Source organism: Anabrus simplex, chromosome 1 (genome assembly GCF_040414725.1).
Source record: "Anabrus simplex isolate iqAnaSimp1 chromosome 1, ASM4041472v1, whole genome shotgun sequence".
Classification (NCBI taxonomy): domain Eukaryota; kingdom Metazoa; phylum Arthropoda; class Insecta; order Orthoptera; family Tettigoniidae; genus Anabrus; species Anabrus simplex.
In genome coordinates, this window is record NC_090265.1 from 703281705 (window position 1) to 703306743 (window position 25039).

Below are 25039 nucleotides of genomic sequence, written 5' to 3' on the forward strand. Positions count from 1 at the left end.
ACAATAACATTTCTTTTTACAACTAATGGTTTAGGAGTTAATAAATTTTAATTTGAGGGATGTTTTCACCCCCAACCTATTTTCTACTCAAAAAGTAATTTAAAGTATCATCCGAGATATTTTCACGTTAGAGGTTATTTTTTCCCCGAAACATTGAAAAGAAACAGTTAGTTGTAGTTGATATACTGTATATAAACTGTTAAAGGATATTTTTTGATGAATTTGAAGCTCAAAAACAGTTTTCTACTATCTCTGGTTTTGGAGATACCGGTAATACATTTTTAAGTTAAGAGATATTTTCATCCCCTCCTTAACATTTCTATATTTTAAGACACTACTGGAGTTACTACAGTAACACAGATTATCAGACATTTCTACATACATACCATATAAGTACACGAGGCTGAAGACCTTGATGTTAGAAAGCTCCTAATAATTCAACAACAACTTAAAAGAACGGTTTGTTAATGAGAGAGCCTAAACAAATACTTAACTAAAATGGATAGAACATGTCAAGCATGAAATAATAATAATAATAATAATAATAATAATAATAATAATAATAATAATAATAATAATAATAATAATAATCAGCATCATCATCATCATCATCATCATCACCACCTAGCCAGTAAGGTTCACAGCACTGTGAGGTTAAGCCTAGAAGACAAATCAGAAATTGTGTCCAACAGAACAAACATTTTTGTTACCAAACATAGCTGTAAATGCAAACTCTGCTCACTGAACACTAAGCCTGATGCACTACGGACCATTTATTTCTCACTAGTGAGTGATACTATTTCAGCCTATTATAAACATAGTAACTTACTTCGTATGCTGCAACATGTGATAAACTACTTACCATCTGGCTTTCTCTTAATGTACACAGCTCATGAAATAGATTATGCTTAGACATTATTCGAGATAACCGCATGCAGACAAAGTCAACAACACTATCAACACTGGGATGAAGGTGGAGATGATTTTGACAATCTGATTTCAATGATCAAGGACTTGAATGCTGTACAAAGGAATTTAGAAATGTATTTTGAAAAGAAAAGAAGTAACCTCATTATAGTCTACCCAACTGATAATGGAAAATCCCTCCTCTACCCATCTTACATGCTGTTGTCTATGCAGTATATATACCCGTTAGTCCCATTTCCTGATATGAGGTCAGAGATGAAAAATCTGATATGTTTTTACGGCCAGATGCCCTTCCTGAAAACAACCTCAGTTGAGTAGCAAATAAATTGTTTGTCCAACCCTTGTCCTGTTTCTCTAAGGGAGATGAACGTCATGGCAGGTTTTTATGATCAAATGACCTTCAACCTCATCAGAGGAGCTAATGAGATGAAATGAATGGCGTGATATAGGATAGTAGAAAGGGAGAAGGTAAAACCCGGTGCTGGCACATAGCCTATTCCTGTCGAATAGCACCAAGGGGTCTGCTCAAGGCTTAACATCCCTCTCCGACGGACAAATCACCATCAACAGCGCCATGTGCCCTCACTCCATATGAGCACTGCAGAGTGGTTTGAAATTTAATCCAGGCTTTTGGCATGCAATCTAGTGATTAGGAATTGTATACCACCAACTTCCCAACCCTGATGGCCAACATTCTGATGATGAAATTTTTTCGACCAATGGGACTTGAACCGGCTAACCACAGTGCCAGACCGTTTAGACTTCAGCGCCTTAACAATCATGGCCACCAGGCGGGCTTGAGAAGCAAATAAATATGAAATAAATTATGGTGAATGAAATTAGGTAAGTACCAGAGTGTGGTCTATGACTGCAACTGTCTAGCCATTTGCCGATGATAGGGTTCAAACATACTCACACTCAAACACACTCCTGAATGCAGAGCTTGGCTCCATAGTTTTAACATGGCTACTCCGCTCGGTCCCATTAACCTTCATTTAAAGAGGACATGATAGGTGTTGTGCAATCCCACCGCCAACATACGGCCTTCAGATAAATGGCTTCCCTCCTTTCAGCGCAGCAGCTGGCCTCTGCATGTGTTCCCCAACTGAGATGTCAATCTGTAATCTGAGTACCTAATAACTTTTCTACTATCAACAGTCATGTGAAACCACAAAGTTTTAAAAAATGTTTAAAAAAAGAGTTCATAATAAAAAACTCTTGCAACCACTTCCATCTACACAAGTCTAGACCTCTCAGAAATAACATTAAACTTACTCACCGAATCATGTGCTTCAATATTTGCATAGTACGTCTTCAGTGAAGAAATGGGTTGTTTTGAGAAGTCTCGCCTTGCTACAGAATCTAACGCATGATAACCCAGCCGAGCTCCAGATTTCTTTTGAAGAAGAAAAGTGGACATCCATTCTGCTGCCTCATCCCCGCAGTCTATGGCTTCTACAGTTTCTTCAAACCATAGCCTGCAAATGTTGTATTAACAATGTATTAAATATTTTACAGAAAAGTGATGTGACAATATACACTATTTTTCCAGAAGCATCTTTAACCTCTTAACTTACAAACCCAAGATATCCCTGGTTTTTAATATTTGTGGAAAACTAAAACCATGAGTATATACAGGAAACCAAGAAAGTCAGGTTGTGAGTTTCACAAATAGGAAAAGACCTCTCAGTTTTTATTACTACATTGATGGAGTGAAAGTTCCTTTTGGATATCATTCTAAGTACCAAGGTATTAATATAAGGAAAGATCTTATTTGTGGTAAGCACATAAATATGAATGCAAATAAAGGGTACAGATCTCTGCACGTGGTTATGAGAGTATTTAGCGGTTGTAGTAAGGATGTAAAGGAGAGGGCATATTAAGTCTCTGGTACGACCCCTACTAGAGTAAGGTTCCAGTGTATGGGACCCTCACCAGGATTCAAGAACTGGAAAAAATCCAAAGAAAAGCAGCTTGATTTGTTCTTGGTGATATCCAACAAAAGAGTAGCGTTACAAAAATGTTGCAAAGTTTGGGTTGGGAAGACTTGGGAGAAAGAAGACGAGCTGCTCGACTAAGTGGAATGTTATAGATGTTGATTCCCATAGGGAACCTGAAATATTTATCCCGAATGAGTAAATTTATAAAACCAGTATAAATGGTCCGATATTGGACATTATAAATTTTCCAACTAAATCATTCCAGTTGCCAGCGTTTCGCCCCAGTGTGCTAAGTTGGGCTCATCAGTTGGTAAATAGCACACCTACCATATAATTTAGATCTTCTTCTTCTTCTTCCCAGCATTTTTCCACTGATGGAGGGTCCGCTGTTCTAATCTTGGCTCACCATTTTGCACAGTCTTGGGCACCCTGTGGTCTTAAGTCCAGAGTTTTCATATCTGCATTCACTGTGTCATGCCAGCACTGCTATGGACGTCCACATGGTTGTTGCCCATTAATTTCAAAGGTTTGGGTGAAATAGGCTACTGTTTCAGGTGCAGCACACAGGATGTGACCATCTCATTGGAGACATTTTTCCCATGCCTTCTCGGTGATGGGTGCAATGACCATTTGCTGGTGGATGGTGTTGTTTTTGACATGAAGCAGCAGTGTAATGCCCATCGACCAGCAGAACATGTGCATTTCCATGGTGTGTAATTGGTGCTCTATAGCTTTGTCAGCTAGTCATCATTCAACACTGTATAAAGCAACAGGACGTACTACCGTGCGGTATATTTTGGACTTCAAATGTAGTGGCATCCTTCTGGCACAGAGTATGCCTGTGACTTCCCTCCATCTCATCCATGCTGCCTTTATCCTACATCACACTTCATCATGTATCCCACCATCAGTCTGTAATCGAGATACCTGAAGCTTACTGTCTTTGTTAAAGTCTCTCCATCAACTTGAACTGGGCCGTTGCTTGGAATGGTTTCCAGGTATTCGGTGTTCTATATTTAGATACACCCTGTATAAATCATCATGCATAATCTTTGCAATGGAGTAGACAAAAAAATACAGCGTGTTACAATAAGGTATGGCCAAACGTTCATGGTACATTCCTCACACGTACAAGAAGAAAATACGGTATCGGACGTGGATTCAGGAATGCTTTATTTCTATGTTAGAACTCATTCTCTAACTCTACACAGAACATCAATCACTGCAAACACAAAGAAACACCTATTTGAAATGTACTCCCTCTCCATCTCCTCTGCATACCTTTGACCTGTCAGTGCTAGACTGAAGTTCCATTCACCAGCCTAATGACACACCTGCCGCTGACAGAACAGTCAGATTATCATTCAAGCAAGAACTCCATTTACTCACGTTCCAACTGTATGTAATTGTTCTACTTTCCTGTTACCACATGTTAATCACTAAAATGTCATTTTCTAACTTACTTACCAATACTATTTAAATTATACATCCGTGTCTTGCCATATCAACATTAACATGCCCTATCTTTATCACTTAAACCTTCCAAATTTACAATATCTTTCCACTTCCCAAACCTTCCACATTTACAATGTATCTCCATGTTTTACAACCAGACATAGTCAAACCTTCTAAACTTGCTGTCCTTATCTTAGCAATCCTTCACTCACACTTTACACACATTTATAACCATAACCTATCTTACTTAACCGTCCTTAACAAACCTACTTATTTACAAATCCTTACTTCTAATTTTATATATCAGTCTTTTACACTCCTCTAATTCATTTTCATTTTACACCCTCAACTCTTTTAACTTTATTTCGCATCCACTTTCAAGTCTTATACATTCATGACTACCCAGCAAGACCTCAGCCCTGTCATTTACCTTATTTCACACCCATATAACATTATGCACTTTCCTCTTTTAACTTTATTTCACAAACTCTCCTTACCACGCACAAATACCAGTTTAATTCCCCCCTTTTTCCCATTCTTTGATAACCCACCCTAAGATTATTTGCTCATCCCCTTTCTCTAATAACTCCCATTTATTGGCACTCAAAAGTTTATTTCTTACCTGTTGCGTATCTTTACAATTACCTATTAAGTGTAGATCATTGCATGTTGCCCCACATAAAATGCTTAGTGACTTTTCTTCACCCTTTGTCCACCCCTTATTCTTGTATAAGCCCATCAGCCACCATTGTAATCCTCCTCTCTTCAATCTATCTATATTCATAATATTTAACACTGCCACTTCCATTACTTTATTAAAAACATTAAACGATCCCCTGTTCTTGCACTCTTCTATCTGTCTCAGTCTTTGAATATCTCTAATCCTCTTTAAAAGCACCCACTGACCCCTAACTTCCTTCTTCTTCCACACCTCTTCCCACATGTACCCCATTCCCACCCTCTCCATGTATAGTTTAATTTTTTCTAGCCAGCACCCCTTATACATGCTTTTCTTTTGTTGTGCATACGCAACCGAAGGACCCTCCCTCCCTCTCCTCTTTTCAAACCCATCCAATATTTGATTACTCTTTTCACACACTCAACCTCTACTTCTTCCCTGCACATTAATTCTACCCCAACGTTTGCTGTGCACTAAGGGAGCTCCAACACCGCCTTTCCAAATTTACTCATAATTTGTCTTAAGTTAACCCTCTTTCCCTCTAGCCCTCATACTTCTGCCACATACATTACCCTGCCTAATACTACTGATCTTAAGACTAACCACAAGGTTTTATAGCTTATTCCCAGAAATTTAGACACTAAAATGTTGACTACAGCTAAGGCTGCCCTTTTCTCCTTTCCCTCCTAATTTGGTCCTTCCATGTCCCTCTTCTGTTTAAAATCACTCCTAAATATTCTAAATTATTTACTTGTTCTATCCTCTCTTCCTGGACTATCCATTTCATTTCTTTTTCTTCCTTTATGTTTCTGCATTACTATCACTTTAGACACAAATACAGGGTTATTACAAATAATTGGAGCGATTCCAAAACTCTACAATAACTTTATTATTTGACATATTGTCACAAGACTTTGCACACACATAGAAAAACTCAATTTTTTTTATATTTACAAATGTTTGTTATGTACCCCTTCAGTGATTCTGCAGACACCAAGCCTATAATCAAGTTCGTGACACACTCGGCACAGCATGTCCCTATCAACTGATTTGAAAGCCAGTGGCGGCTCGTGGAAAAATCGTCCTACGTGCTACAAAAACAAGCTAAATACGCTGTTTTAAATCTGCATATTTTGTTATGATGAACAACGCATACTTCAAACTTGGTAATAATAATAATAATAATAATAATAATAATAATAATAATAATAATAATAATAATAATAATACAACTTTTCTCACAATTTATAACTCATAACAAACAAAAACAACATTAATTTGGAAGCAGATGAATTCTTCGACAACTGTCTACGATATAAATAATTCATTCGAGAAATATTGTTTTTACTAACCTAATGGCGCAACTTACATCAGTGCAAATAGAATCGTGGGAATATAGATCCCCACTAAGAACACTAATTTAATTTCACTTGATATACACTGCAGTGGATAAATAATTTGATAAATCTCCGTACAAACTTTAGCACCAACACAATGACAGAACAAACACGCACCAGTAATATAACCGCGAGATTAAAAACCGCACAAAGCAACTGAAAGAGCTTCCAACTGATTCATTGAGACCTCCCTTATTACCAGAGTAAATGTCCGGCTCCATGGCTAAATGGTTAGCGCGCTGGCCTTTGGTCACAGGGATCCCGGGTTCGATTCCCGACAGGGTCTGGAATTTTAACCATCATTGGGTGTATGTGTTGTCTTCATCATTATTTCATCCTCATCACGACTCGCAGGTAGCCTACGGGTGTCAAATCAAAAGACCTGCATCTGGCGAGTCGAACATGTCCTCGGATACTTCCGGCACAAAAAGCCATACGCTATTTCATTTCACCAGAGTAAATTACATTGCAATGCGGGATAACATTTAGGGTCAGTCAAAGATTCTTTGACTCACCTACGAATTCCGTATTTTTGACACAAAAGGAAGATGGATATTTTAATAAGCATGTGTGAGATAGATTGCCTCCACTTACGCTTTACTTTCGAGCCCAGACGATGCTACTCTCTAGTGGCAGACTCGCTTATCACGTTCAACATCAAGGTAGCAGGAGACATCGAGTACTTCTACCCCCTTGCGGGAGGGGAAGTAACTATAGACGGGATCAGTGAAAGTTGATCCCGGTTTATGGTATACTCCGCCGGCTAGGGGAAGTGTTGCAAGCTTGGCTGCGCCTGCGTATTGCTTCCTTCAGGCTACAGGCAAGGGCTCACTTCACATGAGCACGAGCCTTGTTCCCCGGGAGAACGGTGCTAGGTGTTCGACAGATCTCGTCCTGATTTGCACAAAACACAAATTCATACCGTACTCAAAACAACGAAAAGGCACCAGGATAATTGTACTGTACATAAATAATATTCCTTACAGTTCCAAGCTACATGCTGGAGCCCGGTAGCACGTACTGACCGGCCGCCACTGTTGAAAGCATGGTTGATATGAGCTTGCAGTTCTGGCAGGTTTGTTGGGAGAGGAGGTGTAAACACTGAGTCTTTCACATAACCCCACACAAAGAAATCGCATGGGGTTAGGTCAGAAGAGCGTGGAGATCATGACATGAATTGCTGATCATCAGCTCCACCACGACCGATCCATCGGTTTGGCAATCTCCTGTTTAAGAATTGACAAACATCACCATGGAAGTGGGGTGGAGCACCATCCTGTTGGAAGGTGAAGTCCGCACTGTCCTCCAGCTACAGCATAAGCCAATTTTCCAGCAGGTAGGGCAGTACAGTTTAAACCGTGAGACTGCACAAAACCAGGGGCAGCCGTACCTTATGTGCTGAAGTGCTGCAGCACATTGCCTATTGGAAAATAAATTTGTTTAAAAATCTTATCTACAATCAAATACAGTGCATTGAAAAAGACGTCAGCCAAAGAATAGGAAATTATTCAACTCCCCTCACAACCAGGTAACTACTGGTGCGCTCCACGCCAGGTGCTGTGTAATCACAGCTCAGCGTGAATTTCTAAGCTTTTAGCCAGAAACCAGGAGCTCTGCCTTTTGCGCATATGTGCCCAACTTTTCTGATACAAAGAGAATGTATTTCGATAGGCTGTGGAAACAACAGCCAAGACATCACTTCACAACGATTCTTCGTTCGACCACAGAGAAGCAGCGCTAGCACTTGTCACACTTGCATTACGACCGATATGAGAACGTGGCAGCTGGCACCCTCTTGACTCAGCGGTAGTATTTATTATCTGCGCACTTTTTAGTGATAGATTTTTGTACTCGTTGGAGAAGTAAGAAGGGTTCCGTTAATACTGCCAACTGAATGGAAATGAAATCTGAATTGAATCGATAATATGATCGATCGATATGAATTTCATAAACCTTTATTATTTTAAGCAAACAACTGCGTCACACACACAATATATAATACTATATAACATTTCCCATTGCGAAACGTGTTCCTAGCATGAATTCTATAGTTTGGCTTTACTGTGTAAACAACAACAGTACGAGTACTTAAAGTGTACGCCAGATGTCGCACAGCGATGATAAGCGATTCTTAGTTTGTGTTTCAAAGGTTGCCAATACGAATCTCGAAGATAACCGAAGTCGACCACTTCAGCACTAGAGTGTAAATCTATCACTAAAAAGTGCGCAGATAATAAAAGGGGATCGCTCAAAGCAAACGGGAAAACAAAGTACTGTAAAGCTGTTCCCTCCAGGTCTTTTAATACCAAAGTGGATAGAATACTACCAACTTACCTATTCCATAGCCATATTTGTAAATTGATGAACTATAAAAATTGTACTTCTTATGTTGTCAAAATAAGGACATGATATTGTGATTTTCTTTAATTAAAAATGTCTATAAATGTCAATATAAAAACATAACATGTAATTTTGCATTACGACGTTGCTGGTTTGGGTAGAGTGCGCATTGGTATCACCCAAATATCACTATAAAATTTGTCACAAATGGAACATAATAATTGCTTTTACACATATCAAGTGAAAAATCCCTGGCAAATTAAGAAATATTTGATTTTTGGAGAATATTATATATACGTACTTTACCACTTTACAAGTACATTTGGTGTTGCGCTCACAGTGAGACACGTATGTCTTTTGTCTTACACTTTCAACGATTTCGTGTGTGATATCTGTGTTCACTGAAGTTCTTTGCTTTCGTTTCATTGCTTCACTTGTCAAACATCATCATTTCATGAATTGTATCGCGATATGCAATATTTAATAGACGACAAAATGGTATGGCCAATGTACATAAGAAGAATTCAGTGGACTAGTGATTTATTGGTCCAGGGATCGAGCTACTTTCGTTCGAACAGAAACAAAAATGTTTATTGGTCCAGGGATCATGCTATTTTTCTGTTGACCTCCATTTTGCTGTTTAAACTGGCCGCTCTAGTCATATGGACAAAGATAATAAGAATCTACAGACATAGCACTCCCATTCCACGGTGCTAGCCTTGGACCTGAAGAAAGTAACAAAAGACGACACCAGCAGCGAATGGACGAAGATAATGAGAATCTTGCTTGCTTGCTGATGCTTATGGGCTGTGTCTACGACATTTCACCCAGTCAAAACTCGCTTACTCATGTAAAAACACTAGTATAATGAAAACTTCAGTTCAATAATTGATGCTTGAGCTTGCAAGTAGAAAACACAAAACACTGATCTTCACTATATCACATAATAACCCTAGTTTGCTATAGCAGACTGTTCTCATACGGGAAACTTCCAAGCTTGCAATCACACTGCGTCTAAAGCTTAACCCACACGAAGAAACCAAAATAGCACTCACAAGTAATACACTATTGATATGAGGAATCACTCTAATGGAACCTTCAAAAGCATGATCAATTCTCACCCAATATTACAGACAGAATTATAACACGATATTGGCTTCATCTAGATACAAATTTAGCACTCGAATAATCTCGACTGTAGGATTACCGAGCAAACAAGAAACACTGGTTGGAAAAACCTGCTTGAGTCGCTTAAGATTAGTTAAAAGTTTTTTACGGGGGTTAGCATATACAGAACATTCAAAGAAAATGTGGTTAGAGTCGCCATTACTGATATTGGTACCACACAAACAGTTTGTATCCTGCGTTAAATGGAAACGTGATCTATATTGTGGTGTAAGGGCATGATTAAACCTTAACCGAATGATATTAATAATATGTCGTCTAGTATAAGATCCTCGTATAAACCAAGGTTTAACTAAAAGTGTTGGTTGTAATTGATAATAGAAGTTACCTTTGACTTGTGCAGTCTGTCGAAAAACATGCTGCCATTCTTGACGTGCCTCCTGTCGGATAACAACTACATAATCAGAAGCTGGAACAATATTGTTAGTATTCGGAACAGGAAGACGAGAAGCTTGTTTTGCAAGACAATCTACTTTTTCATTGCCCTCAATACCGACATGACCTGGTACCCATACTAAAGTTATGTAAATACCAACGTTGTCAAGCATATAAAGGAGACTCTTGACATTGTATACATACCAATTATAGGATAACTCATACGAAACCAAAGATTGCAATGCACTCAGCGAATCCGTATAGATTGTAACTCTCGTGTATCCCTGTCTCTGAACAAGAAGTAAAGCTTGCTGTATAGCGAATAACTCCGCTGTAAAAATCGAACAGTCACTAGGCAAACCATATTGCTCTTTAACATTTTGAGAAGGTATATAATAAGCGGAACCAACTCCATTAATGTTCTTTGCCCCATCTGTAAAAATGTTTATGCTTCGTGGAATATTAGAAAATTTCACTCTTTTAACAGGACAAATCTCGGTCCCCTGCAGACAAGTAACGTTAGTAGAGCCATTGCGGATAGGCCATATTATTTGAGGCTTATAATAAGAAACCTGATAGGGTAAGGTATAGGGTATTAAATTAACACTGTGTATTAAGGTACACTGTTTCGACTTCAATGTATTAAAAGCATGAAACAGTGCTGGCAATCTGCGTAAACCCTGCCGCCGTACAGAATAATACTCCGAAAGTAACTGTAACTTCGGAATTAAAGGATGACTTGTTAAAGAAAACTTTTTAAGTAAATATGTCGTCGCAAGTATTTTTCTACGTACTTGTAAGGGAGCTTCGCAGGTTTCGACTAAAAGTGCATTGGTAGGTGTGGACTTTAAAGCTCCAATACAGGAGCGAAGTGCTTTATATTGACAAGTGTTAAGAATATTCAAGTTAGTATACGATGCCAAGTCAAAAATATGCGATCCGTAGTCCAATATCGAGCGAATAGTGGCTTTGTACAAAGATAGCACCACAACGGGATCTGCCCCCATTGCCTACGGGTTACAGCTTGTATTACCTGAATATACCGTTCACTCTTCGAACGCAAATATAAAAAATGATGCTTCCATGTAAGTTTTTGATCGATAAATAACCCAAGATATTTATGGTGACTAACCACTGGTATTTCATACTGATCAAAAACAAGTGGCGATCGGTCATAGGTTCGGTGATGTGTAAATATCATCGCTCGACATTTCGCTATGGAAAGATTTAACCCATGGGCCTCTAACCATGTTCTAGCTTCATGAAGCGTGTAACTAATACGTTGTCTGCAGAGCTGTAAATCTTCATGTGTATAATAGAGCAAGAAATCGTCCGCATACGCCTGTAGTCGAGCATGGCGTAAAATGACCGTTTCGAAGTCTTTCATGAAAAGAGCGAAAAGAATACCACTCAGAATATCGCCCTGTGGCAACCCATTACTTACCTGCCGGGGCGGGATGGTATAAGGTGTCGATTTAAATCTGAGGGTTCGATAAGTCAGTAGTCGTCTGAGAATGATAATGAATCCCTCAGGAATCTGAAGAGTTGCAAGTTTTTCCCATAATATGTTCAAAGGCACGGAATCATAGGCCCGTGGAATATCAAGGAAAACCGCTATGGTACTATGTTTTCTATGACGAGCTAATAGTAAATCGATAACAAAACTATTAAATGCATCAGCTGTACTGCGCCCCTTAAAAAAGGCATATTGATATCGAGGCGTCAAGTTATAGTATTCTAATACCCATATGATTCTTCGAAGTAAGATCTTTAGAAAGACTTTACGGAGGCACGAACCAAGGACGATACCGCGATAATTACTAACCTCAGTGGGTAACTGCTTATTTTTAAGAATGGGAATTAGAAAAAAGTCATTCCAACTAACAGGTGTACTATGATTGTGAAAAATATCATTATACCTGTCTAATAAGGCCTGCTTTGCTCTAATAGGTAATAATTTGAGCATTTGATATGATACATTATCTGGACCTGGGGAGGAATTTGAGCACGAATGGAGTACTGCCTCTAATTCCTGATAATCGCATGGTTGTAGCAATACGGAAAAACGTGCGGCTATTGGGTCTTGGGAATGAACATACTGTGGAACAACAAAATCTGGCGTCTCTTTAACAAGAAACTCAGATAATACCTGACCTGGGATGGTCTTGGCAGGGGAATGCTGCGTAACTCGTGTGATTGCCCTGATAGCATTCCACAAATCTGCAAGTGGAACCTGACGCGTGAAGGACGATATAAACTCCCTCCAAGCGACACGACGTTTTTGATGGAAAATGCGGCGAGTGTGTGCTATGTGTCGTTTGAGCCGGAAATAATTTTCAGGTGTTGCGTGCTGCCTATACTGTCGAAAAAGTACTTTGCGGGTTTGAATCAGCAAATGACATTCTTCGTCCCACCATTTAACATGCGCAGGTTTCCTAGAAGATAAAGGGGGTGAAACGATGATGGGGTGGTAAATATTAATATAATCTGTTAAAATCTGCAGTAAAGTGTGATATGAAAAATCCTTTTCCGGAATTTTTTGTAACGCATCTTCAATGTAAGCGGTATATATTTGCGGTTTAAATCTTCTCAAAGATCGAATCATGGTATTTTGTAATGCGTGCTGCGGTGGAGGAAAGGGTCTGCCGACACCATAAGAAATAACAATAGGGAAATGATCACTGGAATAAGTATCACTCAAAGTATGCCATGTAGTGATAGACGCCATATTTCGCTTACACAGTGTTAAATCTACTGCGCTAGGAGGGGCAGAAGGCGCAGTCAAACGCGTAGGAGATCCATCATTCAAAATAACAAGAGCATGGTTATTTACTGCATTAAGGAACTGTGTACCGTGAGGTGTATCCAAATTTCCTCCCCACAGTGTGTGATGCAGATTAAAGTCCCCAAAGATAAAAACATATGGTTCGGCAGTAAATTGTTGAAAGAATTGGTTCCATTCTCTCTCAGTAATGGAAATGTCAGGAGGACAGTAGATATTTACAAGTAAAATATGCATATAATATAATCCCATAACATATGTATGGGGTATGGCCTGAATATTCGAATAAGTTCGATATGGCATAGACGAGTGGACCAAAAAGGCAACTCCACCGTAACCTGGTCCATCATTACGTAAAACTTTGTAATTAGGATACTTAATGCGAGTCTCAAGATTAAAACAAGTTTCTTGTATAGCTAAAAAGTGAGGTACTGTTTCCTGAATTAATTTAAATAGCTCATGACGTTTGTTCATGAGACTTCTAGCGTTCCATTGAGTGATTCTGATCATAGAATTGAATAAAACTACAAACCCTGTCCCTTAACTGGAATACATTATGAGCTAACTCGGGGTGATCACCCAGTAATTGTACCAATTGCTGAAGAGATTGATAAAGACCACTTTGTAGATATTCTCGTTGCCTATGAAATGACGAAAGTGGTTGCGCCATTGAGGTGCTACTCGTGGCAACAGGATCGTCCAAAGGTGCCGCCATCCGCAGGCTTGCGCCATTGGAAACGGGTGTAACTCTTGAAGCTGCCATCTCCATGCGGGGAATCTCCCGAACCAAATTTTGATAACCTTCCTTATCATATCCTGGGGCTGGTACTGGTCTCGGTGATTTTAAAATTACTTGTGTGAATTTTCTCTTACGGGGATTCGACTGTGTAGGAGTCTGCTCCTCCCCCGTTAAAGGGGGAAAATTTTGAGAATTGTCTACTACATTATATTCACTAGGTTGGACTTTTTGTACAGCGTCCTTGAACGATAAGTTCTGCTGGCTCATTATCTTTTTAATGTGAACTTGCTGTTGGTGAGTTGGACAGGCAACACCCCCAGTTGAATGGGTACCGCGACAATGCACGCATTGCAGGAAAGTTTCCGTACAGTTCGCCGTAGTATGGTGCAATGTACATTTCCCACACCGGGGACCTGTCGCTCTGCAATGCTTATCAACGTGACCGTACCGTTGGCATTTTTTACAGATGATGGGAGCAAAAACATACGGCTCCACCTCTAAATGCACTTGATATAAGGACACATACTGGGGAAGTTTCTGAGCTCGAAAAACCACTTTTATAGATCCAGTAGGGACATACTGTGTTCCGTCTTCGTTAACAATTCTACGGTTCAAACGCTTTACAGATTTGATAGTAGCAGGAGACTTTAAGTGCTTTAAAATAGCATCCTCTGTCAATGTCTTCTCTACTCCCCTGATAACTCCTACCCGCAATACATTAGAACTAGGTATGTATGCACGTAACTTAAGCTCAACTAATAAAGAGTGTTTCAAAAATGAATTTGCCTGTACGGCATATACAAATTCTATTTGTACCCTATTTCGTCCCTTGCGGGCCACTGATTTTATGCCGGGAATATTTTTCTCATAGAAAATTCTACCCAGGGTCATAGGATGAATGTTACCGACATTGCCTGTTGCTGTGGACTCCACAAAAATAATGAAAGGTCCATAATGAGTACTAGGATAAAGTTCCTGCGACTCAGTCTTCGAAATCGAAGCACCAGTCTCGTTATTCACCACCTCATTGGGTGTATTCGATTTATTCACTGTACTACGATTCTCACTGGAACTATCATCCTCATCCTGGTCCATCTGAACTGTCTCTTCCCTAGCAACTGTGAGGGTTGAAGGATCAGGAGACTCCTCACCACCACTTTGCTCCCCCATTACGTACGAATTACACTCGTAGAATAACTACTCAATACCGTCCACGCTACCTCTTCACAGCGACTGTCCACTCAACTGCACACTATCACTGCTAAGAGAGAACTCAATGAGAATCTACAGACATGGCACTCCCATTCCACGGTGCTAGCCCTGGACCTGAAGAAAGTAACAAAAGACGGCACAAGCAGCGCAGTACGTCATAAACCAGTCCTGTCTACAAGCCTTAAGTATGTTTTCATATTTCTCAAATAACGACAGTATTTCTTAATTTGCCAGGGATTTTTCACTTGATATGTGTAAAAGCAATTATTATGTTCCATTTGTGACAAATTTTACAGTGATATTTGGGTGATACCAATGCGCATCGTACCCGCTGGTTTTATTTCAATGATGTTGCTAACATTGGGAACTGATTTTGCGTGCTCACACCAAGTGTTTGAGTTTGTGAATATTTTGCCATTGCAGATGTTATTGTGTGTTTAATTATATAGTTTTATAGTTTTTTTAATGTGAAATGTGTATATGTGTTGGGATTGTTTGCGTGTTTGTTCAGTGTGGAAACTCAGGGGAGAGCCTCTTGAAAACCGCATGTATGTTTCTAAATAGTTTTATTTTTTGGAGTGGGGATGGGTTACAGCACACAACTGATTTCTGCACCAGCCGCCACTCCACAAAACACATTAACTTTAGGCGAATTTCGAATGTGCTGCACGATAGCTTGAGGATTCTCTACCCCCCCAGATTCGCACATTGTGTCTGTTTACTGCACCATTAAGAAAACAATGTTGCTTCATTACTGAAGACAAGTTTCGTACTCAACTCATCCTTTTCCATACACTGCTGCAACCGCGCCAAAAATTCAAGGTGTTTGACTTTGTCATCGGGAGTCAGGGCTTGTAGCAATTGTGAGCGGTAAGCTTTAGCCGTTTCCGTAAGATTTTCCACGTGGTCGGCTGTGTCTTGTCTTGTCTTGCGGATATTTATTTGGGATTCAAAAGACTCTTTCCCAGTCACAAGATCATTAATATATTACACTTATATCACAAAAACACACGTTTACAACACTAATGCCCGATTTTAGCATGATCACACGTAGATAGATGCACTTAAAAAAGAAAAATTATATCGGGTCTGAGGAGGTTCATGGAGGTATTACATTCGGTACTGAGCAAGGACACAAAGAACTTAGTAAGCTGGAATAGGAGTAACGTGTTACACTGTACAAGATCGGAAAGTAATAAGAACCTTGAGACAATATCTACTCACCAGGGACATTTAGAAGTGCCACCTCACAAACATGTCGGAACAAAAACAACTGCAAAACTAAATCATAATTACAATTTGATGTGAGTGTTATCAAGGTACTCGTTTAAAATAGTAATGATCGTAGGCGAAGGTTGGTGCAACAAAACTGAAAGTCGTGTAGGGAAAGATACTTGCACTTTGAGTAATTTCTGCATTAAAATGGTCTGGTGATGTGCATATTGGGGGCAATGAAAAAACAGGTGATCACTATCGCCCTCAGATTCTCCACAGGAACAAGTTGGGTCGTTCGTAATGTGAAATCGAGTTAAATATACTGGGGTTAAGGAATGATTAAACCGTAGTCGGATGATATTAGTAATGTGACGTCGTGTATACGTACCATTTGCAAACCACGGCAGTGTGGGAATACTCGGTTGAAGTTGATAGTAATATTGACCTTTCGTACGAGCAGATAATCGCCATTGTGTGCACCATGTGTGTTGAGCTGCAGTTTTGATATGTGGAAAGAAGTCGGGAATCGGAATTTTGATTTGTAATATATTCGCGGTATCTGCACTGGCGTCTTTCGCTGCTATATCGGCCATATCGTTGCTTACGTGCCGATTATGCCCTTTAATCCATATTAGCGTTATAACAAAACCGGATGTTTCAAGTCGAAATAGAAGAGACTTGACTTCGTAGACATATGTATTTGTATGAGGGGCGAGTGAATGCAGAGCTTGTAAAACACTTTGGGAATCGCTGAATATATTTATTTTTTTGGATTGCAACTGTTGAGCATATACAAGGGCTTGGTATATGGCATATAATTCTGCTGTAAAAATAGTTAAATTATTAGGTAACGGATATTTAAAGCTAATGAGTAGTTGTGGATCGTAAAATGCTGCTCCGACTCCAGTATTTGATTTTGACCCATCGGTAAATAGGTGGTAATCTGGTGTAGTTATGGAACTTTTAAATTTCTTATGAGCATATAATGTGGGATAAGGTGCAGACATTGATTGGATTGATGCATCGGAAGGGGCAATGATAATAGAAGGACGGAATGTTTGAATATCATAGTGGTATGAATACGTATTAATACGTGGTGTACGAAATATAGTCTCAGTAAGATGATGGATTTCAGCATAAGCCATATATATGGCGGGATACCGATGATTGGGAGGAGGACGTTGTTGATAATATTCATATAATAATTGTAATTTAGGGACAATAAGGGAGTTCGTTCTACTAATATGTTTAAGTAGGAATTTTTTGGAAAGTTTTATCCTGCGGATGTACAGTGGTTCTTCCGTAGTTTCTACTAATAAAGCGTTAGTTGGTGTTGTGCGGAGGGCACCCACACTGATACGTAGTGCTGAAAATTGGAGACGATCCAACGCTAATAAACTATGTTTAGAGGTTAAATCAATAATATGGGCGCTATAATCAAGTATGGACCGAATTGTTTCATGATATAGCTGTAGTGCTGACAAAGGGTCAGCACCCCATGCACGTTTCGTTACCGTTCGTAAAATGGTGATATAACGATCAGATTTCCTAATAAGGTGTCGTATATGAGTTTGCCAAGTGAGTTTTTGATCGATATATATTCCTAAATGTAAGTGTTGTGAAACCAAGGGAACGCTATAGGTGTCAAAGTTAATAGGGCTTTTATCAAAGGTTCGTTTATGTGTAAAGATCATTGCTGCACATTTAGGTATAGAAAGGGAAAGTCCATGGGCCGTTAGCCACTGAAAGACTAAACTTAAAACCTGAGATATTTTGTCTCTACAAAGGTCAATGTGGGAGTCAGCACAATAAATAACATAATCATCCGCGTAAGCTAGAATACGGGCGTGTGGTAGCACAAGAGATTCGAGCTCTTTCATGTAAAGGGCAAACAAAATTCCACTGAGTATCGATCCCTGTGGTAAACCTTGTGATGTGTAACGGCTATCAATTGTGTGTTGAGGAGATTTAATAGTTAACCGGCGGTTAGTAAATAGTTGATTTAAAATAGAAATGAATTGGAAGGGGATTCCAGCACTAAATAATTTCTCCCAGAGGATATGCAATAACACAGCATCATAGGCACCTTTAATATCCAAAAACACTGCTACGGTAGATTGTTTCCGCCATTTTGCTAATAAGATGTCGAGTAAGAAAATAATGATAGGGTCGTGTGTACTATTACCCCGTCGAAAGGCAAACTGATACTTGGGTAATAACGAGTGATGTTCCAATACAAACGCCATTCGTTTCATAAGGATTTTACAAAAAACTTTGCGTATACACGATCCCAGAACTATGCCTCGGAAATTGTCAGGTTCAGTAGGCCGTTTTTTTGGTTTCAGGATGGGTGTGATGAAAAACTCGTTCCATGATGCTGGTACATGTAATGTCTCGAAAATACTATTGTAATATTTGAGTAAATAAATTTGGACATGGGGGGGTAAGGCCTTGAGCATTTGATAAGTAATTGCATCAGGTCCTGGTGATGAGCTATTGACGGTACATAATACAGAGAGTAATTCATTATATGTAATTGGATTCAAAAGGGAAATAAAAGAACAAGAGTTGTTCTGTGAGATGGGTAGAAAGAGTGGATTTACGGTAACAGGGGCAAGGGTGTATAAAAAATCTTCTAGAACTTGTCGCGGATAAGCAGAAGAAGTTTGGTATTTTAAGGTTCTCGTGATCTTGCGGATCGCGTTCCAAAATTTCGTTGCTGGGAGCTGTGGAGTTAATTGAGAAATAAAAGATTGCCAAGCTTTTCGCTTTTTTGCATTAAAGACGAGTTTTGTTTTCGCGATATGGTTTCGCAATTGAAAATAATGCTGCTGCGTCATCGATTGGCGATATTGTTTGAATAATTGTTTGCGCTTATGAATAAGATCGTGACATTCTTTGTCCCACCATTTTAGTTCGTATTGCTGTGGATGGGTCGTCACTTTTAATGGTCGGCACGGATGAAACATGTTTAAATATTGGGTTAAATAAGGGAGTAAAAGGGAAAAGGAAAGAGGGGACTTATGTTTCTGCTGCAAGATATAATTGAGGTATGATTGGTAATTAGAAACATTGAAGTTTTTATAAGATCGGATGTTACTTATACAGGAGGGTGCCTGAAACTGGGAATGTGGTGGGTGAATACCATATGTGATGAGAATGGGGAAATGGTCACTAGTGTGCGTATCAGATAATGTATGCCAGGTGGTGACAGGGGCCATAGTGGTGCGGCAGAAAGTAAGGTCTACTGCGCTGGGTGGAGATCCAGGCGGAGTTAAACGGGTCGGGGAGCCGTCATTTAAAAGAAACAAATTCTGATGAGTTGAAATAGTAAGTAAGTTGGAACCTTTGATTGTATCTACCATACATCCCCATTCAGTGTGGTGGCAATTAAAATCACCGAGAAGAAAAAGATGTGGAAATGTGTCAAATTGTTGGATAAAATGCATCCATTGGTTCTGAGTAATGTAAATGTGGGGAGGGCAATAGATGTTGATGAAACAGGTGTTATGGTGTACTATTCCTACAGCATAAGTGTGCGGGATGATGTATTGTAAAGAGAAATGTGTAACTGATAAGGAAGTATGTACACATGTGGCAACTCCATCAAAGCCGTTACCATCATGTCGGAAAACTTGATAACCTCGTAAACGAAAAATGATATGCGGTTGAAACCACGTTTCTTGTAAACAGATAAAATGAGCTCGTGTTTCATTCAGCAAAATTTCTAACTCATGTCTTTTCGAGGCGGCACTTCGACAATTCCATTGAAGTAAAGTAATCATGCTAGTATGTTCATGATAGAGTCTCGTAGCTTATATAAGACATGGTGAAGTTGAGGCTCGTGACCCATACTTTGAATTAACATTGTGGTCGGCTGTGGTATGTTCAGCACTCTCCGTAGACTTTTGTTGTTGTCGGAGAGGTTATGGGCCAGGGGGGTGAAACTCTAATAGGGCTTTTGGTTCCAATCTGTAACTAGCTTCAGGTAGTTTCAGTCTCTTTTTCTAGATGGCGCTGGAGGTCATTCATAACGTGTAAATAGTTATATACACGTTCTGTAGATGGCACCCAAGTAAGCATGAAATGAGCGTTGTTAATAATTAAAGGCAGTTTGTCTCGAAGTGAAGTATTTAAAGTATTTCAAGTCTAACCTCAATCAGTGGGCCCTTCTAACAAATTAATTAGTCATAAAACGTCAAGCATTGTGGAGATAATATTGCTGAATTGCATCGAATTCGACTTTAGCCAATCGATTAACCTTGTTCGAACTTATATCGATTTTAATCGATAGTTCCCATGATGCTACAGTATTTGTGTTTGAATTCCATGTGCTCATGTGCTTGTGCTGTAAATCTTCGCTCCTTGTGCTTGTTTATTTGAAATATATCTTCGCCAGTCCTCCTGAAATCCTGTATTTCCTGTTTGAGTACACATCAGGGGCTGAAAGCTGAATGGTTCTATTAATGTAGTTCTATATATTTCCTGTCTCAGTGCATTTAATTCTGTTATTTTTGTTTTCATGTGGTACTTGGATATTGATGTGATACCCCATTTTCTTGCATATGGTGTGCTCTGTTGTCTTGCTTTCGAAGGGATTTCTTATTTGTTATAATATCAGCTTTGTGTAAATGTGTCAATCATTCATTTGAAGTTAAAGCTGCTTTGAGGTGTGTGGTTATGTTCTCAGTAACATAGTATGCCATACGAACTAGGGGTATCAGATCATGATTTACAACGTAGTAAGTACTTGGAAATAAAAATATATGAATTACAATGTATTGGGCATGGAAGTAGTAGAACTGCATTATTATCGCCGTTTGGTGGGTAGTGCGAGGGGATGGGAAAGGAGGGGGGGGAGGAGCCGTAAGCATACCCGGATGTGCGTCACTGCGCCGGATGTTAATTCTCCGCGCTATCTGTTGATAGTAATACTAAGGTATTGCATCAGAATGCACACTGGCGCTATCTCGGAAAAGAGACTAAAACTACTAGCGCCAAGTGGCTTGGAACCGAAATTTATCATTGAGTTTCATCTCTATTCTATTCTATCCTCTTTGTTATGGGCTCTATTATTTCACCCAGCCACTACACTTATTATCGTGATATTACACTTATAATGCGAAATCACACGCAATTAGTCCACTACGAAGGTCACACGCAATGAATTTCACTACGAAGTTCTCAAGAACAGTTGAGCATCGTGTCTATGTACACATCTTAAGTAACGCGAAACATAACAAAGGAAGTGCGTAGAAACAAAAAACAGTGGAAGCAGGAGTATGTAACGGTGACGAGTGTCTAGTGGTAGTCCAGTCCTTGCACCAAACAAAGAGAGCGCATGCCCAAACTTTCGCCTGTTCTTTTACCCATAGATTTCGAAAAGTATGTGTCCCGGAACGAAGGCAGTGGTAAATGTATAATTTTGTTCCATCTACGCGTGTGTTTACAGCTGTGCACCTTATGAAGGAAAAACCGTTTGATTTTCTACGGTTTCTTTTCAGGGCCTAAAATCTGTGAAAGAAGTAAACCGTTTCTGTTCGGAATATAGGTGAATATCATGGATCTCTTTGACATGTTGAACCATGCTTTTATCTGTAGGTGATATAAAATCACAAATTCAACAATTCAATTTTTATTGAAACCGACTTTCAACTTATTAGGTCGTGTTACATACATTCAGTATGTGTTGAAGAGATGTTAAGTACAGAACAAAAATGGCCAACCAGACACCAGTGGGATCCCCCACATTTTAGGCCCTGAAAAGAAACCGTAGAAAATCAAACGATTTTTCCTTCATAAGGTGCTCAGTGGGATCCCCTACTGGTGTCTGGTTGGCCATTTTTGTTCTGTACTTAACATCTCTTCCACACGTACTGAATGTACGTAACACGACCTAATAAGTTGAAAGTCGGTTTCAATTACAATGCGGTCGTGAAAATTCAATATTCAATTCAATTTCTTAATCACCAACGAGGAAGTAGCAATTGACGGATCCTTTGTTGATGCTGTCTAAGACCTGAGAAATCAGCAAATAGTTTGTCACACAAATTGCACCGATGTTGTCCGTCTCCCTTACATTTTATCTAACGTACTCACTTTTTAATATGTCTGTGTAAACTTCGGGTGTATTCTTACTGCCGATCACACTCCGAACTCTTAAACATTATGTAATCACGATTGCCACTTCTCGCTAAAATCAATCAACGACTAGCTGTCACTCGTCATATCTACTAATGACTGGCTTAGAACACGAAGGAAAATATATTTACGCGTCCAAACAGTTGCTATTTTAGGTTTTGAGGAGAGGGGAACTAAATGTACGCGCCCTAACTTGTAAACTTACTACAGCATTATTATTTTGAAGTATTTCATACACTTATAATAATTTATAAAATTAGAAATCGTATCGATCTTATAAGAAAGTTGATTAATTAGCAAACATTTTGAAGAAATGCAATGCTAATTAGCAATATAGGCATACATAAAACTATAGGTATTTCCTCCTTAAATATCTAGCGCGTAACCCTGGGAGTGGGGAAGGAGATGTGTCACCGAAAGAAGAGGAGGAGAAAGTTCGCGCATGCGCCCTTTCCATTTGGTGCAAGGACTGGACTATCACTAGACACTCGTTGTAACGGTGCGAACAATAAACAGACAGTAATTTACAAATGAAGATGAGAGTCATCCAAATATTGATTGATAGTATGTATTAGAGCAGGAGACATATCAGTAAGCAAGCAGGAGACATTGGTGGGGAGAGCTTTCTGAAGACTGAGAAGACGAGAAATAAAAGCCTGACGAAAAGAATCATACACAGGGCATTGGAATAATAAATGATTTACATCAGCACTCAGAGTACCACATATACAGGAGGAGTGGGGGGAAAGGTTAAAACGATGTTTATACAGAGGAGTAAGAGTATGGTTAAAGCGAAAACGAATAATGTTGGTAATGTGACGGCGAGAATAGTTACCCTTCAAATACCACGGATAGGGAGGAATACAAGGCTGAATATTGTAATAATAGCGACCTTTATAAGAAGCTGATCTAGTCCAATCTTCTTGCCACTGACCATAAGCATAATGTTTAAGAACTGGATAAAAATCGGGTAGAGGAACTGCAAGGTTAAGTAGGGATTTGCCATCACGAACAGCTCGCTTAGCGAATAAATCCGCCTGTTCATTCCCATAGATACCTATATGACTAGGGACCCAGACAAAAGTGAGAACCACCCCAGATTGATGCAAAGTATAAATGAGACTTTTAACATGATACAAATACCAGTTAAAAGAAAGATGAATGACTTGAGCGACTGAACTGCACTGAGGGAATCCGTATAAATAGCTGCGTTAGGTATAGAATGATGTTTAATGTACATGAGAGCTTGACGAATAGCAAAAATTTCCGCAGTGTAGATAGAAAAGTCACTGGGTAAACGATAGAGTTCAGCAACATTGGTATTGACAATATAAAACGCTGCTCCAACGCCAGAAGAGTTTTTTGAGCCGTCTGTATATATGTGGACGCCAGAATCACTTAGAGCAAAACGTAGCTTCTTAAAAGGAGGGCCAGTCAACGAAGAACCAGGAATAGAAGAGGAAAAAGAAGATGTAGGGGAGATAATGATAGAAGGGACAAAAAATAAACAATCAAATTTTACTGAATAAACGGGGGAAGAAGCAGTGCGTAAGATAGTGTTTTTATAGGATAGAAGAAATTGATATGCATACAACAAAGCAGGCATCTTACGACGGCGGGCCTGTGAAAGAAGAGAATATTCATCTAATAACTGCAATTTAGGAAGCAATGGGTGTTGAGCCAGAGCAAATCTTTTAAGTAAATATTTAGATGTTATCATTTTATGGCGAATGGGAAGAGGGAACTCACCGGTCTCGACAAGGAGAGCATTAGTAGGGGTAGACAACAATGCTCCAACACAAGTTCTCAGGGCTTTAAATTGTAAAGAATTTAAGTGGTTAAGAACAGAATCCGACGCAGTATCTATAACATGCGCACAGTAGTCGAGTCTAGAGCGAATAGCAGCGGAATATAACAACTGAGCTGTGCCAGGGTCAGCACCCCATGATCGTCTAGTAACCACTTGGAGAATTTTAATATACATATCAGAAGAATTACGTAACTGAGTAATATGATGTTTCCAAGATAACGAGCGGTTTAGCATAACACCAAGGTATTTATGGGAGGAACAAAAAGGAATGACATGAGAATCGAAAACAAGTGGCTCAGAGTTAAACCTACGCTTAGAGGTAAAAAACATTGCACAGCATTTGGAGGTAGAAAGTTGAAGACCATGGAAAGTAAGCCATGTAATGACTTGCTCCATTAGCTGATATATATGGTGACGACACACATCGACATTACTATGAGAGTAATAAAGAACTATATCATCAGCATAAAAGAGAATGCGAGCTTTTTGGGTAACCAATTGTTCGAGATTACTCATATACAGGGCGAAAAGCAGACCACTTAAAATGTCTCCCTGAGGAACATCGACAGATAACAGACGACAAGGAAGAGAAGAATAAGCGGATTTAAGGGAAAGTTTCCGATACGTAAACAAATTACGCAAGATGTGGAGAAAATGAGCAGGAAAACCTTTCTGTGCAAGAGTAGTCCAGAGAAGATGAAGTGGTATGGAGTCAAAAGCTCCTCGTATGTCCAAAAAAATTGCAATAAGACAATCCTTACGAATTTGCGCTAATAAAATATCGATAAGTAAAATGTTAATAGCATCTTGAGCACAACGACCTTTAAAGTAGGCGAATTGAT

At 39.3% G+C, this 25039-nt stretch overlaps 2 protein-coding genes across 4 annotated transcripts in view; both read right to left on the reverse strand.

Moving 5' to 3' along the window:
* LOC136857363 (serine/threonine-protein kinase PLK1-like) overlaps positions 1–25039 on the reverse strand; it is a 692893-nt gene that overhangs the window by 476993 nt on the left and 190861 nt on the right. The gene's annotated exons all lie outside the window — the stretch shown is intronic.
* The window catches only part of LOC136886891 (mitochondrial amidoxime-reducing component 1), a 97923-nt gene that overhangs the window by 40852 nt on the left and 32032 nt on the right, over positions 1–25039 (reverse strand). For all 3 annotated transcript variants that reach the window (XM_067159746.2, XM_068225153.1, XM_068225152.1), the window contains one exon: positions 2207–2405. In XM_067159746.2, coding sequence (XP_067015847.2) covers positions 2207–2405 — 199 coding nt within the window. The remainder of the gene's footprint in view (positions 1–2206; positions 2406–25039) is intronic.